This window comes from Bubalus bubalis, chromosome 12, assembly GCF_019923935.1.
Source record: "Bubalus bubalis isolate 160015118507 breed Murrah chromosome 12, NDDB_SH_1, whole genome shotgun sequence".
NCBI classification, from domain to species: domain Eukaryota; kingdom Metazoa; phylum Chordata; class Mammalia; order Artiodactyla; family Bovidae; genus Bubalus; species Bubalus bubalis.
The window spans coordinates 90351638-90368706 of record NC_059168.1 but is presented as its reverse complement, the minus strand read 5'-3'; the positions used below and the strand labels follow the sequence as shown (position 1 = coordinate 90368706).

At 47.7% G+C, this 17069-nt stretch overlaps 1 protein-coding gene across 1 annotated transcript; it reads left to right on the top strand.

The window, feature by feature from the left end:
* The first annotated feature begins 6399 nt into the window (after window positions 1–6399).
* SOX11 (SRY-box transcription factor 11) lies at window positions 6400–15178 on the top strand. The gene has a single exon (XM_025261613.3). The coding sequence runs from the start codon at window positions 6744–6746 to the stop codon at window positions 8109–8111; it is 1368 nt and encodes a 455-aa protein (XP_025117398.3). The 5' UTR covers window positions 6400–6743; the 3' UTR covers window positions 8112–15178.
* Window positions 15179–17069: the final 1891 nt, after the last annotated feature.

The window sequence follows — 17069 nt, the reverse complement described above, 5'->3', positions numbered from 1 at the left end:
GGTTTGTCATAGCTTTTCTTCCAAGGAGCAAGCATCTTTTAATTTCGTGGCTGCAGTTATCATCTTCAGTGATTTTGGAGCCCAAGAAAATGAAGTCTGTCACTGTTTCCATTGTTTCCCCATCTATGTGCCGTGAAGTGATTGGACCAGATGTCATCAGATAAATGCAAATTAAAACAACAATGAGATACCACCACACACCTATGAGATCGGTTAAAATCCAAAACACTGACAACATCAAATGCTGGTGAGGATGTGGAGAAACAGAATCTCTCATTCATGGCTCATGGGAATGCAAAATGTGCCGTTTTAAACATATTCTTACTATTTGATCCAGCAATCATGACCATTGGCACTTACTCAAAAGAATCAAAGACTTCTGTCCACACAAACCTCTCTGTAAACTTTTGTGTGCAAGCTTGCTAAATTGCTTCATTTGTGTCTGACTTTTTGCAACCCTATGGACTGTAGCCTGCCAGGCTCTTCTGTCCATGGGATTCTCCAGGCAAGAATATTGCTCTCCTCTGGGAGATCTTCCCAACCCAGGGACTGAATGTGCATCTCCTTCATCTCTTGCATTACAGGCAGATTCTTTACCACTGGGCCACCAGGGAAGCCCCTATGAATTTTTATATCAGTTTTAGTCATAATTACCAAAACTTGGAAGCAACCAAGATAACCTTAAGTAAGTGAATGGATAAATACACTGTGGTACATCCATACAATGAAATATTAGTCACCGATAAAAAGGAGTAAGCTGTTCAAGTCATGAAAAGACATGGAGGAACTCCATATGCCTGTCACTAAGTAAAAGAATCCATTCTGAAATGGAAATGGTTACATACCATATGATTCCAACTATAAGATATTCTGGAAAACAAAAACTATGAGGACAGTAAAAAGCCAGAAGTTGTCAGGGGCTGGAAGGAGGAGAATGAGGAAGGTTTTTACGGTGAAACTTCTGCAAGATACTGTAATATGGATACATGTCATTATCTCTTTATTAAAACCTAAGCAAGTATGACTCCAAGAGCAAATTCTAATGTAAACTATGTATTTCAGGTGATTGTAATGTGTCAGGGCAGGTCCATCACTTTAACTATCTGGTGGGGGATGTCCATAGTAGGGGAGGCTGTGCATGTGTGGGGACACAGAATATTGGGGAGTCCTTTGTACTTTCCACTCCATTTTGCTGTAAAGCTAAAACTACTCTCAAAAAATAGTCTATTTTTTAAAAAAATAATACACTGCTCCAATGATTAATAAAAAAGACATTAATTTCAAAAGCAGTTTATATAATTCTTTTGCTCTTATTAAATAAAACTCAGGGAACTACATGATGAGATCCATCAGTTTAAAAAAAGATCCTGGGGGAGGAGGGTTCAGGATGGGGAACACATGTATGCCTGTGGCGGATTCATTTCAATATATGGCAGAACCAATACAATATTGTAAAGTTTAAAAATAAAATAAAATTAAAAAAAATAAAAAAGGATGCTGGAACCAGAATGTTCCATCCAAAACAGAATATTCTGAGCATTAGCTCTCAAAAAGTCAGTGTTTTTTAAACTCCAAAAGCACAGCCCTAATAGGTGAATTTGGTGGGTTTTAGCCAACACTGCTTAAAGAAATAGCCTGAACTGTACTTACTAAGGAGAGAGAATGATCTGACATCAATATTTGATATTGACACCTTGGTTTCTGTAAGGTGTGTACGATGTAAAATCCAGTTTTGTAAATTTCAGAGTTCCTGTTCTATGCCAACCCGGCCGGGACTGGTCCTGCTTTAATGGACCGTACTCTCTGGCTGGGTGATTCAGAGAATAAACAAGTGAGAATGCAAGAAAATCTTAACTTTAGAGGTGTAATGGGCCAAGCAGGGTATTGACAAGTCCTTGGCAGCCTGTTTCCTGGGTGAGGGGCACTGCACCTGAGGTCTGAATGTAGTGAATGCCCTTCACATGCAGACATCTGGTGATGGGAAAGTTTCAGGTGGGTAGGACAATGCCAAGGCAAAGCGTCATGAGAAGAATGAGGTGATTTGGAGGAGGCAGGAGTCCGATCATGCTGACTTGTGGAATTCTTTGAGACAGAAATCGTCACATTATAAAGACCTCAGTATTTAAGTAAGTGTATCGAGTAATAATTCTGAGATGGTGTCCACATTCTATTTTAGTGAATGTGTATGTCCTGGCAACCAACATTCCACCACGGGCTTCCTTTGTGGCTCAGACGGTAAAGAATCCGCCTGCAATGCAGGAGGCCTGGGTTAGATCCCTCGGTTGGGAAGTTCTGCTGGAGAAGGGAACAGCTACCTACTCCAGTATTCTTGCCTGGAGAATTCCATGGACAGAGGAGTCTGTTGGGCTATTGTCCATAGGGTCGCAAAGAGTTGGACGTCCAACTGAGTGACTAAACATGATGTTGTGGTAAGTTTCACCAAGGTAGGAAATATATGAAAAGCAGCAGTGAAGAGCAGTGTGTGTGTGTGTGTGTGTGTGTGTGTGTGCACACGCCTGGAAATTAGGGTGAGTTCAATTTATACCCAGCTTCCCAGGTAGCACTAGTGGTCAAGAACCAGCCTGCCAATGCAGGAGACATAAGAGATGTGGGTTTGGTCCCTGGGTAGGTTAAGATTCCCCTGGAGGAGGAAATAGCAACCCATTCCAGTACCCTTGCCTGGAGAATCCCATAGATAGAGGAGCCTGGCAGGCTACGATCCATGGGGTTGCACAGAGTCTGACAGTACTGAAGTGACTTAGTGTACTCACACACACCATGTCTGAGGGACACACAAAATGGAGGCCCCGTAAATGGAAGAGATTCAGATACAAACTCAGGATTTAGGTCTGATGTAGATGAATCAGAAGAGCCAAGGACTCACCTTGGGAGAGCAGGTCCATGCAGAGAAGGGAAGAGCCATTCTGCACAGCATGCTCTCAGCAATGGAGACAGGCATGGAGTGGAATACGTCTAAAAATGGCATGTTTCTTTCAGTGAGTCGGGTATTCGCGCACTGATATTTTTAGTGTGTTATTTACTTAGCAAAATGTTTCTTCTTCAAAGGAAAGAGGAACATGTCATATTCGTCCTAATTGCATTTTTGTTATGTTGAGAGATTCTGTAGCATACCTTACCCTCTTATACAACAATTCTTATACATTTTTCAATAAAGATGGAATAACCACAGAAAATCGTCATTTGTAGCTCTGATAATCAAAAATAAATCTTAAGTCTCTGAACATTAAGTATAGACCCAGCAACGTTTATTCTTAGTAAGAAGATTGCAGCCCTCACTTGTAAACAAGTGCACACATAGGTGGCTGTACAAACAAATAGGACATGCATATTCACTATTAAAAGAGAACACAGACGCATCTAATCCTGAGGTAAATTCAGTGTTTTAAAAAAATAGCAGATAGATTTCCGTCTTACCAAATTAGACTTCCAAGAGGTGTATCATTAGAGAAGGCCACAGTTTTTGTTAGCCTAAAATTCTTCTAAATACTTGGGTACTGCTGGTGTTGCAAACCTCTGTTTTTCATGAGTAAATACTCTTCCTGTGAGAAATGTGCGAGTCTCAAACATGTTCCCATTTTTTTAAATGATATACTTAAGAAACAAACAGAAAGCATAGAGAGAAGTTATTTAATTTTCTTTTCTTTTCGTCGACCCTAGTCCTCAGTAAATTAGCTAACATTGAACGTGTAGGGTGGATCCATGTTACAAAACAGCAATCTAGTTAATCCTCCTGAAAACTGTCCTGCCTTGCCTATGGCAGGGAGGGCGAACTCGGCTCTTCCACATTCCTGTGCACACCAGCAACGCCCCCCTCCCCGTGTCTGTTTACTGAAAGACTCCTCAAATCACAGGGCTTTCTCTCACCCACTCATCTCTACTTATCATTCCCAGTCCTCTCCGCCTAATAACCAACCCCCTTCCTTCAGCTTTATCTTCCCCCAAAATGGTCATCTTTGCACAGAAATTACACTTCTTATTTGAAAGAGTAAATTTTACTTAACATTTCCTCTAAGAAGATCACCCACACTGTAAGAATAAATCCTATTATTTTACAGCCCTCACATAATTCTCATTTTAAGATTAAACCTAATTTTTAAAAAGTTGAAAAAAAAATAGATGCTTTAAGAAGAATATGAATGCAGCTTACTTGTATATTCCCAAGGATAGATTTTAGGAGTCTCTGTAACAAAGGCAAAGAGAAATGAGAAAATAAAAGCCCAAAATGTTTTCACGTAAAATATTAAATAAGAAGTTAAACCTGATTTTTTTCTATTTAGGTAAAATATTGAATTTGCAAAGATTTTTCAAATGCATTCTTTCTAAAATGCTAGGTGCCCTCCTAATTTGCCTGAAAATATTGCAAGGACCTAAATTATTTCAAGCCCTCCAGCTAAAGTGTGGGGTTGCAGCCGGGGTAGGGTCACCACCCAGGCCACCCCACTCTCCTGTGGTGCTCCCAACGACTGGAATGGCTGGGAAACCTGTGAGGCTACAGAAACTCAAGATGCAGTCCGTGCCTTTGAGGGGGGCGGGGAGATGAATTTCCACACACTGCTTTGGGTTTCAGACGTCTCCAGATTTCAGGTTAACCCAGAAGAATGACTGTCAATTCTTTCGGTCCCTCTGGCCCTTTAAAAAATAAACTGCCAGTCTTATTGGCCTGAATATCACAAGTATTTGATGCAGTGTTTTTGTTGTTGTTGTTGTTGTTTTTCTTTAGGATGGACGAAGGGGGGAGGGTATGGCCACGATGATTTAAAAAAAAAAAAAAGCATCTGTGAAAAAATGGTACCCTGTTACTAAAGACGTCAGACAAGCTGCAATGCTTAGGTAATGCAGTCTTTTTCTCGCAGACTGAGCACCTGAAAGGAAGCAGGTTTGGCTAATTTTACTAGTCCTAAGCAGCTGACTTTTCTTGTGAAATCCTCAGGGCGGTATCTCGGGAACTGTTCAAAGTTGCCAGCTCCCAACGCCGGGAGGGTGTGAAGACCGGGATGACGACAGAGACTGGAAAAGAAGCGGCGGTGTCCTCTTAATTGCCCCCAGAATATCCAGGGATGGTTAACAGGGACCAAACACACACACACACAGGGACCACACACACACACACACACACACACACACACACACACGGCTTCGGAAGGAGTGGCGCGAGACAGACGGGGCGCGGGGCTGGGACATCAGCTTGGCCTGTACACCGCGTTCTGGTCCTCCGGGCGGTCGGTCCCACCTTTCCACGGGAAAAGAGGGAATATTTCGACTTGAAACTTGGGGTGCTCCCGTTTTCTCTTGGGTCTGGGTTGTTCAGCTACACTAGCGAGTGATCCAGAAGGCGTGCTAGCTCCTTGCTCGATTTCAGGACGAGGCTGCTTTGTGGGGGCGAGACAGGGGGGAGGGGACAAAGGAAGGGGGGAAGGGAGGGCGCGGGGCGCGCGGCAGGGCTGGGACGCAGCTCTGCGTCTGGACCGGGTTTGGAACCAGCCCGGGGAAGGAGCCCTATCGCCGGCCAAAGGACCGGCCAGGCCGAGCTCCACGGACCGTTACTCCGGCCTCCGCCGGGGGCCGGGGCGCAGAGAGGGCCGGCGCCGCCAAACGCGCACCGTGCGGCGCGTCCCAACGCGGGGAGGAGGGGAGACAGCCGCGGAGAAAGGGCCAAACTGAAAGCGCCAACCGGGGCGGGGGGCTCCAGCCGGCCAGGCTTTAAAGGGATGTCTCGGCCTTGGAGAAAGAGAGAGAAAGGAGGGGAGCGCCCACGTGCCCGGGGACGGCGGTTGTGTCCAAGCGCCACCTGCCGTCGGCCTGGGGGCTCGGCGGGCTCCCCGCGCCCCTCGGGGGAAAAGCAGCAGCGGCGCCCACCCCCACCCCCCCGGCCCGACCGCCGACCCTCGCCACCGCCCCCGCCCGCTCGGGCTGTGCGCGTGCCCGGGCGTCCGCCCGCGGGGAGGGAGCGCGCCTGGCCGGCTCACCCGGACCGGCCTCCAGGGTGGGCGGGTGGTGGGGGACTGGGCACAAAGGGGCGCCGGGCCCCTCCCCGGACCCGGTGCGCTCGGTTGGCTCCGACGCTGGGACTGGCCCGGTTCGGCCCTCCCGCGGGGACGGGCGCGGCTCCCGAGCGTACCGGGGAGGGGGGCGCTTCGGTGCACACACACGAATTTTTTTTTTTTAAAGAACACTTTTCGAGACCTGCCTCCTCCTCCTCCCCCTCCCCCATCCCATCTTTGCAGCCCGGGGGCGGGAACGGGGCGGGGCCGCCGAGATAATCAAGACGGCGGGGCGGGGCCGGCCCCGGCCATTGGCTGGCCCGCGGGGTGACGTCACCCCGATGACACCCTGATAACTAGTTGGGAGAGAGCCCTCAACTTTTTGCAGAAGGAGCGCGCGCGCCTGGGAGTTGCGTGGGGTCCGGCGCTCGCGGCGAGAGCTAGGAGCCGGAAAGAAAGAGAGAGAGGGGGTCCCCGGGCTGCTCCGACCACCGCCGCCGCCGCCGCCGCCGCCTCCTCTCGCGTCGCGGGCCGCAGCTGCCCCGCGCGCGGGCGGCTCCGAGTCGCCGCAGCCGCTGTGTGCAGACTGGAAGGGGGGGCGGGGGGGAGGGGGGGAGCCGCGGACGCGGGGTGCCCAGGACTTTGCAACTTGCCCGGGAAGGTGGAGGGCCGAGCGGGGGAGGGGGAGCCCCGCACGAGACCGAGCGGCCCGGGTGGGAGCGCCCAGCCCCGCCGCGGATCATGGTGCAGCAGGCCGAGAGCTTGGAAGCGGAGAGCAACCTGCCCCGGGAGGCGCTGGACACGGAGGAGGGCGAATTCATGGCTTGCAGCCCGGTGGCCCTGGACGAGAGCGACCCGGACTGGTGCAAGACGGCGTCGGGCCACATCAAGCGGCCGATGAACGCGTTCATGGTGTGGTCCAAGATCGAGCGCAGAAAGATCATGGAGCAGTCGCCGGACATGCACAACGCCGAGATCTCCAAGAGGCTGGGCAAGCGCTGGAAAATGCTGAAGGACAGCGAGAAGATCCCGTTCATCCGGGAAGCGGAGCGGCTGCGGCTCAAGCACATGGCCGACTACCCCGACTACAAGTACCGGCCCCGGAAAAAGCCCAAGATGGACCCGTCGGCCAAGCCCAGCGCGGGCCAGAGCCCGGAGAAGAGCGCGGCGGGCGGCGGCGGCGGGAGCGCGGGCGCGGGCGCGGGCGGCGGCGCCAAGACCTCCAAGGGCTCGAGCAAGAAATGCGGCAAGCTCAAGGCCCCCGCGGCCCCGGCGGCCGGCGGCGCCAAGGCGGGCGCGGGCAAGGCGGCGCAGCCCGGGGACGGCGGCGGCGCGGGCGACGACTACGTGCTGGGCAGCCTGCGCGTGAGCGGCGCGGGTAAGACGGTCAAGTGTGTATTCCTGGACGACGACGAGGACGAAGAGGACGACGAGGACGAGCTGCAGCTGCGGATCAAGCAGGAGGCGGACGAGGACGACGACGAGCCGCCGCCGCACGCGCAGCTCCTGCAGCCGCCGGGCCAGCAGCCGCCGCCCCCGCCGCTGCTGAGACGCTACAGCGTCGCGAAAGTGCCCGCCAGCCCCACGCTGAGCAGCGCGGCCGAGTCCCCCGAGGGCGCGAGCCTGTACGATGAGGTGCGGGCCGGCGCGGCCTCGGGCGCGGGGGGCGGCAGCCGCCTCTACTACAGCTTCAAGAACATCACCAAGCAGCACCCGCCGCCGCTGGCGCAGCCCGCGCTGTCGCCCGCGTCCGCGCGCTCCGTGTCCACCTCCTCTTCGTCCTCCTCGTCCAGCGGCGGCGGCGGTGGCGGCGGCAGCAGCAGCAGCAGCAGCAGCAGCAGCGGCGGCGAGGACGCCGACGACCTGATGTTCGACCTGAGCTTGAATTTCTCCCAAAGCGCGCACGGTGCCGGCGACCAACAGCTGGGGGGCGGCGCGGCGGCCGGGAACCTGTCCCTGTCGCTGGTGGATAAGGATTTGGATTCGTTCAGCGAGGGCAGCCTGGGCTCCCACTTCGAGTTCCCCGACTACTGCACGCCCGAGCTGAGCGAGATGATCGCGGGGGACTGGCTGGAGGCGAACTTCTCCGACCTGGTGTTCACGTATTGAGAGGAGGGGTGGGGTGGGGGCGCCCCGTTCTCGCTCTTTTTTCTCTGGCGGGTGCAGAGCAGGGTTCCTTGGGAGGAAGTCGTGGTGGTCGTGATGATGCTGATGATGATAACAAGGTTTTGGTGTCGACGGTGATGGCGGTAGGGTGGAGGGGCGAGAAGAAGATGCTGATGTTGATACGATGTCGTGATACAAAGAAATTGGAAAGATGCTGAAAATTTTGGTGGAGTTAAAGTGAAATGAGTAGTTTTTGAAACATTTTTCCTGTCCTTTTTTTGTCCCCCCCCCCCCCCCCCAAACTCCTCTCCCTTCCTTGATCGTGTCTCAAGGTAGTTGCATACCTAGTCTGGAGTTGTGATTCCCCCCCCCCCAAATGTGTTTTTGTAATTACTGTTTCTTTTTTTTCCTGAAATTCGCGATGGCAACAAAGGCGGAGGGGACGGGGCGGGGGAGGGGAACGAGGACCCGCTCCGGAAGGCGCTGTTTGAAGCTTGTTGGTCTTTGAAGTCTGGAAGACGCCTGCAGAGGACCCTTTGGCAGCACAACTGGGGAGTTGGTTGGAGATTTTATTTTATTTTATTTTATTTTTTTCTTAAGAGATCTTAAAGAACTGGTGACTTTTTTTTAAAAAAAAAAATACAAACACAAAAACAAAAAAGGGACCATGGCAAATTTTTTAATTTAATTTTATTTTTTTGGAGGGAGAAAACTGATGTCTTCTATGCATCCGATTCTTAACAAAACTGCAGGGAGCTTGAAAAAATGCAGACTGTACAAACGCTTACAAAAAAAAAAAAAACTGTGAACTGACTTAAGATCAGAGTTTACTTTTCAGATCAAATTGTTTATGGTTTTACAAATGTGATTTCTACTTGCCAACTTTTTTTTTGTAACTTGTTCCCTTATACCTCCTTGATTGAATACCAGGCAGCCTAGACCTCAGTACAAAAGGTATTGAAACATTTTTGATACATAACAGACCTCAGTCTTTTTTAAAAATTAATATATTTTCAGGCGTATTTTTGTACAGTGAAAAGGGAACATTCTTGCTGTGTTTTTTCAGTAAGACTTTCAGGCACTTCTTCCCTTTTGATTTCTTTTTTTCCTCATTTTTTTTTTTAGCATGCAAGTATGTTGGTACGTTATGTCCTGGTTTAAAAAGGATTAAAATTTTAAAATAATCCTTGCATCTAAAGGCCTTGTGGTTTAAAAAAAAAAAAGCAAACTTTTTTTGTACAGCTATAGTAGAGATTTGTTCAATATTTGTAGGTAAAGATTTATTGAAAACGGTGATATAGACCTCAGAGCTGTTATCTTAGTTTAAAGATTGTATATGTACTGTACTATAGTAGGACTTTATGTATCTCATACGCTGTGATATGTGGATGGGGCCCCAGATGGAAGGTTTGAAACTGGATTCTCGATTTTTAGCAAAAAGAAAAAGGCACATAGTTTAAAAAGTTTCTCATTTTGTGCAATATAATCTAAATAAAGTACAGACCATCTGCATATTTTGTAGCAAATGGTGGCAAAGCAGACTCAATGCACTGTCGACATCATTGCCTGTTTTTTTTTTTTTTTTTTTTTTTTTGGTGCTGGAAGTCTGTATCTTGACAATTTTAATAAATCAGCTGGAACTGATAGAAACTCGCATCGCCCATAGTCTCTATGGAAGTCCTACTGGCGGTGGTGTTGTCGCAGGGCATTCAGAGATAAGGCCCTTGTGGGCGCGGGTGGGAAGGTGGCCGGAGGGAATCCCATATTCTCCGGGCTTCGGCTGGAAGTGCTCAATGGCTGGCCAATTCCTCGCTTCTCTTTTTCGGTGGCTGGTTAGGCAAACCCGGGGCGGAGGATTCTTTTCTCTCGGCCTTCCCTTCCCTTCCCCCTTTGCAACCCCATTTCCTTTCTCACCTCCTCCTCCGCGACTCCCACCCTCCTTTCCTTGCCCATCCGGACGGCGGGCGGGGGACGCGGGCACCGGTCCGGGCGGGGGTTAGCCTTCTCGGCGAGGGGCCGCGTCGGGGCTGCGCGTCGCGGTAACCCGCGCCCTTGGGTGGCCAGCGCTGAGCGCGCGCGGATACTCGCCGTTCTCCCTCCTTAGAGGCGGGGGACAGCCGTTTCCAGTTTTGAATTTTTTTTTTTTTTTTTTTTTTTTCCCTTGACGCTGCATGTCCGCCTGTGCGCTGGTGGGAAGCGCTGCTACAGTTCTGGACCGCGAGCGGTGACCGGCGCTGGGGCGTGGTGGTCAGTGTTCAGTCTCTTTTCGGCGTCGCCAGGACAGCGGGGCGCGGCGGGCCCGAGGCCGGGGAAGGAGCGCGCGGAAGGCTGCCCCAGGGCGGCGGGAGGAACGGGGCACGGCCACCGGAGAGTCTGTGCGGGCGGAGCTGCGGGAGGAGCTGGCCGGGCGGGGGGCGGGGGGTGATGGTGCGTGTAACCAAGGGCGCCTGGGCGGCGGCCGGGGACCCCGAAGACAGGGCCCTGGGTCCTGGGCGCCTGGCTTTCTCCGCGCGGACGCCGCGCGCGCCTCGGCGCCGCGCCCTGGGGCCTGGAGACGCGCGGGAAGATCCGCGCCGGGGCCGCGAGGCCGCCGAACTGCGGGGATGAGCGGGAAAGCCCGCCCGGGCCCCCGGCTCCAGGGTCTCGCGCCGTTTCTAGGGCCGCCCCGGAGGTAGGCCGGGGGCGGGGTGGGCTCCTAGGTGGTTCGGCTCCTGCCGAGTTCTCCGTGCTGGGCACCGTTTGCCTGGCCCGTCTACTCCCGTTCCCCCACTCTCGTTTCCCCAGACCCGGCCGCCTGTATCACGGAGCCTTCGAGGCGGGCCCGGCTGGCAAGCGCCGCCCGGCACGCTCACCCCTGGCCCCGCGCCCTTTCGGTGCCTTCGGCCCGTCTTTCCCCGGGGGCCGCGCCGAGGGAGGCAGGGAGGCTGCGCGGAGGCCGCGCCGGGGCCCGAGCGCCAACCTCAAGCTCTGCCTCCGAGAGAGCGGGCGCCTGCAGTGGGGGAGGTTTGCAGTGGCTCATTGAAACTAGGTGCAAAATCACCACTACTCTCTTGGTCACCTACTGCAATGATTTACCAAGGTTTGGTCTTCGTTTTTATTGAGATGCTGGCGAGATTAAAGGGCAGCGTCCACGCATTGCCGGGAGCTGCTAGGCCAGGGGTGCGCGGGCACCCTTCCAGCCTGGCCTCCTCCTCCCTGCCTCTAGGGCCCCGTCCCTGCCTGCTTGGCCTCCCCCGGCCTCCCTCCTCTCCTCGGCGAGCCTCCACCCCGGCCCCTACCCCCTGGCATGCGAAGCCAGCAAGCTTTGGCCGTAGATGGACACATTTCTTTTCTGTGGCTGTTTCATTTCTAGGAATCATCAGATTTCCGTAGAACACTTGGGAGGAGAAAGGGCTGAGGGTGTTAAATAACAAGGTTCTCAACATTAGAACTGGATCTCTGAAATTGTTTACCTCCCCCCCCCCCCGTCCCCCCCTCCCAAATGATAAGACTGATGTAGTCGTTGGTGGGACATTTATTTTAGCCACGAGTAATTGAACCAGCGGTTTACAATTGAGGCTTCTCTGTGCTGGGAATTTTACATAGTGGCCCTCTGCTGCAGTTCTAAAACTTGTTGAAAACACAAACCCATTCATAAAACTGAGTCGATGTACTTGGAAAACCTGAAAACTTTGCATGTATTTTATGTTTCAATCATAGATGAATCGGACATTTTCTGTGGTGAGGTAGAAACTTTGCAGTAGTAACATGTAATGATTTGGCTTCAGAATGGAAAAGCATAGTCTGGATGAAAATTTTCAAAAAGCTATGTGGCCTAAGTTCTTGATAGTAAAAGAAGAAAAAAAAAAAATGGAGATCGGCGATCTAAAATTAAAAACCTGTTAGAACTCAGGACAGGCGCTTGAATGCGCTTTTAACAATATTTAAGGCTGTTTCGATGAATGCATTGTGAAAATCATTCTTAAGAATTCTTTATTGAATGTCTAAAACATAATATAATACACAAGGTATTCTTGCCACTGGATAGTCTTCAATAAAAGTTTAATTGCATTTTTTTGGTCTCTTAAGTAAGTCTTATTTTGAACTAAGCATTGACAGAATATTTTTAAATAGTGAGGGGGGAGGGGGGAGGGAGACCTAGAGCACTGCAGCTTAGTCAGTGGGTATCCTGCTGTTTGTAAGTTGTTCACAGATTTAGGATGGCATTTTACTAAGATTTCCATCTTAAAGAACTTGAACCAGCATTCTCTTATTAATTCTTTAAACTGTGGGAATAATCTTCCAGTTTTTACACTCTGATATGCATCCTTTTATTAAAAATATATAATGCTAATGAAGGCAGTGTATTTAAACTGTGCTTTGCAAATATTATGTATGTTATGAATGACTACAGTCACAGGGCAAATTATTTGTTAGATCCTTTGGGGAGGGGGGAATCATTAAAACCATTTTGAGCAGAGATGTTTCATTTTAATGTTAATTGAGAGGAAGTGATTTAAATATGCATGTATATAGCAGTCAGGATCACTTAGGGGTTTTTTTTTTTTTTTTTTTTTCCCTCTTTTCTTTGAGAAAGAAAAAGACTCAAACAGCAACTTGTTTTTCCCTTCTCTGGGAGTTGGAACCAGAGTCATTTGCTATTGGTACACTTTGAGAAACTTACACTTGTTTTTCTCTTCAGAATTTAAATGACTTTTGAAAGTAATCTGAGAAATAAAGCAAATAAGTTGCTCTTTTTTAAAGTAGTCATTCAATATAAATATATTATATCAATCTTAACTTTTTTATTCTCTGATATGATTAATAATATGTATATTCTTACTTTTTCTTCTAATGGGCATATGTATCCTTGTGAACACTTTATAGAGAGGTTTTCTTGGACTCTCCCATTTATAGAATCTTTATACTCTTTTACTGTGGTCCCCTGCTTTTAACAGATTTCTGAGGCCAATATATTTGTGCTTTTTTCTTATGTAGGATGACCAGCGAAAATAGTTTACTGAGTTGTCGATTTTATCAGTAGATAAGAAACTTTCTTTATTACAGCTTCAGGGAAGATTTTTCAGGATACTTCTCAGTTATTGTAAGGGCCAAATTTTATAAAATTTCATTAGGAATGTCAGTTTCAAATACCCTTTGTATAGCCTAGGCCTGTAAGAATACCAAGACTGAGCCTTATGTATCTAACACGGGAATTCACAGGCTCCCAAAGTAACTGTCTCCATGTAATGACTCTTAGACGTGCTTTTCAGCCATCTGGCTATTTTAATCATTGGTCCTTTCTCACTGTTCATTTATTGGGTTTTTTCTGCCACACCCCTTTTCATTTGATGATATGGCAAAGTCTGCTCTTTGATAACTCCTTTTTCTTCCCCCTTTCTGTGGAGCCCTCATTTTCGATCACAATAAAGATTAAACACAATTTCATAAACTCAATTCTCTTCCATTTTACCTTGCTACTGGCTTTTTTCTTGAATCTTAACATAGCTTTTTTTTTTTTTCTTTTTTTCACTGTAGTTATTTTTTTTAACACTTCCTATATCAACTAGCTGCCTAATTAGTTTTATCTCTTCCATGTGGATGCAGTGAGTTTTTAAGAGAATTTCACAAACAAGTAGTTTTTTAGTGAACTTAAACAGAATTTTAAAGGAGACCTATTTTTATACTCAGTAAAAGCACAAAAGTGCAGAAAGTATACAATGGCTTACAAAGGGAAACATAAGTTCATAATGTTCCATGTATAAAAGTAATAATTTTATTGGGTAGAGATACTCCGAGAAGATTCAATACCTCTGCCAGTGCACAGACAGGACTGTTTTACATGACCCAGGAACTTCTGTTGCAAATGGATCACTTCTCTGTAGAGAAAACAAACCACTAAGAGCAATATGGTCAAGCGGAGGTGTGTTTTGACATGAGCGATTGGTGAATTGAGAACCTGGATGGGCAGACGTGAGGCTTCCTTCTCAATGTTTGATCAAGCTTCTTTTACTTAGTCACATAGACGTGGATTTTCTCTGCTGTGAAAATGACACAACAGCAGTATGACAAGCTGTTGGAAAATGCGTAAAAACAAAATTCACTCGGGTTCTTGAAGTGACTTTGACGCTGACCTTATTTTATTAGATCTATTATATTTCCTCGTTATAAAAAAAAGCCACTGGAAATATTGCTAATATGCAACCTAAAGAATTTTGATCAAATAGATATTGACAAAGGGTCCTCTTGACACACATTTCTTCATCTAGCTTCTATTTAGAAACACAGTGCCCTTGGATCACATCGGGCAAAACATCCTATGCCATTACCCTTAATTTCCCATTTTGTCTATTTTTACTCTTGTACATATGTGGTGGGTTTAAGAGTCTTTGGCATTTGTTCCATGACACCCTTTTCTGGAACGGACTGTTTTAGGAAGGAGCCTGCTGTTCCAATGTGGGGCTCCTAGTGGTGGCGGCATAACAGCGCTCCCTGGAGGCCACCAGGACGGGGCCACCTGACACCCAGAGCAGTTTCCAGCAGGACGCTGCCCAAGTCTATTTTCAGAGCCACTCCAGGTTTGGGAGCAGGAAAGCTAAAAAAACCCTTTTGTTTAGAAGTCTGAGTGGTTTGCGGAGGGGGGGAACCTTTTTTAGAGTTTGCATGCCAGCGCACGACCAGAGGCTGTGAAACAGAGGGGACCGCTCCCCGAGGCCGGGCGCTGGAGGATGATGTCCAATAGCACTAAGGGGAAAAGAAAATGCATGGCGAAGTCTTGTCTTCTGTACCCTGTCTAGCATGCAGAGTTTCGTGTGTTAAAACGGTGTATGACATTGCTGTATCAAAGTTGTAAAATTAAGCATTATTTATTGAAAACTATGTATTTTTTTGTAAAAACCTGATCACATAGAGCATATCAGTGGCTGTGCTTGGTGTTTCAATGGAACCAGCTTCTCGCCCCACCCCCTTGGTATGCAGCGCTATTGCTCAGGGTTGAAAATAGTATACCCCAATGTCTCTTTTGCAAGAGTTTTTCACAGAGGAATACATTTGTTCAAAAGACTCTAATAAAATTGTGTGATTGATCTGCACTTGCGGTTTTCATGTGGCTTTTTTCCTGTTTTGCATCTTGATAACTGCTGTTCATTTTCTAATGTGTGGTCCTCCATACTGATACCGAGGACAGGTTCTGGAAAGTTCTGAGTATCAGCCTGGAGAGGAACAGGCCCCCAGAAATGCTTTGGGCAGGTTTGAGAGCTGCTGATGTTGCAAATAAGCATGATAATAATGTCTTGAGATTTTTAACTGGTCAATTGAGTGAATCAAAGCATAGACTATAGAAGGGTAGATGGACGTGTGTTGTCAGAAATGCTTGAAGTAGAAAATGAAGGAAGATGATCAGGGGCAGTTGCTGCTGTTGAATTCAATACCAGCAAACTCCGTTTCTCTGTGTCTTTTTCTTTTCTATAACAATTTACAGCGTAAATGTATTTTGACATAGAAATCATTCTGTATTGAAATTCTTGATATAAAATACTTTTATGGAAGCCTGTAAGTGATCCTTGGACCTATTACCAGATTTTTTAAAAGATGTGTTTACATGGTGAGTGTTTGTTGTATATTAAATTTGCTTTTGTAGAAATGTTTGTGTTGTATTGTAACAAATTTTCAAGTGCACAACTAACACAACCACACATAAGTGCTTAGTTACATCAGTTTTCAGTACAAACCAAAGGACAAATAACTGAGTTATCTATGGCAACTCTGTCTTATCATCAGATAATATAGTCAGTGTTTTCACTTCATGAATATCCTAGGATGTTTTTCACTTTGGTAGAATTTTATTTTATTTATATTTTAAAGAAAACAAAATATAGACCCTGTATGAATGATACCTGGCATAAACATTCCTTGCATTTAATTACTAAAGGATCCTGAATGTGTTTCAAATTCCTCATTGCGACTCCTTGTGCTGTTTGTTATACTCCTTGACTTTCAAGATGTGGGTTTCATAAAAACAGAAAAAAAAATCACCAGTTAAATTATTGAAGAGACATCTATGACTAAAATATCACTGGTAGGAAAGCATAAAATGTGAAAACTCTGGCTTGGCGGGTGTCCCATTAAATCTAGCCAAGAATGAAAGGAAGAGGAGATATCCCCTCCCTCAGTGATGGCTTATCTGTAAAGGACAATAGAGACAGTAAGCCTGGACTCAAGGATGAATGATACTCTTGTTGGAAGCTACACTGGTTCTACTTGAAAGTAAATTCTTTTATGATATGCATAGCTGGTGAATGGGCCATCACTGAATCCTGATTTTGCCATCGGGTCAAGCCCATATAACTTCATTAAAAATGCGATGCACTTTGATCTTCTGAGACTCATGGGTAAGGAATACGGCCATAGCAGGGGAGGTACTATCGCTTTACACTTTGTCATCTCACAGAACAAGTGCACAGCTACAGACTGTTCCCTCTGTGACCAGACAGAAAGCTAGAGCTCATCATAATAGACAACACACTGAGTAGACTGAAAAAAATGAGGAGGGATAAGATTCACCTTTTTGATGTCTCTTTCTGTGAAATAATCACCAGTGTATATTTAGCTTGAGTTTACACATCATAGGTGCCAATCGTTTCAGTACCCATCATTAGCTAGTTTTGCTAGCTTTAGCATACTCCCCTTTTCAGCTGGACCTGAAGACCCTGTCTTTCCCAGGGCCCCTGACTGAGGTTAATTTGGCGTAGAGGTCCCCAAACTAAAGGATAGCTCATGGGGACTTCCTTGGCAATCCAGTGGTTAGGATTCTGTGCTTTCACTGCTGAGGGCCCACGTTTGATCCCTCGTTGGGGAACTAAGATCCCCTAAGCCACCAAGCAGCTTGGCAAACAGACAAAACACAAGCAAACCTTCCCCCCAAAAACAAAACAGAAAGCTCACTCATGGCTTGCTTCAAACTTGGAACTCATTCTGTCTCTC

What these genes read in the sequence shown, in the direction of transcription:
- SOX11 (XM_025261613.3), top strand. Translation starts at nt 6,744, where the DNA reads ATGGTGCAGCAGGCCGAGAGCTTGGAAGCGGAGAGCAACCTGCCCCGG.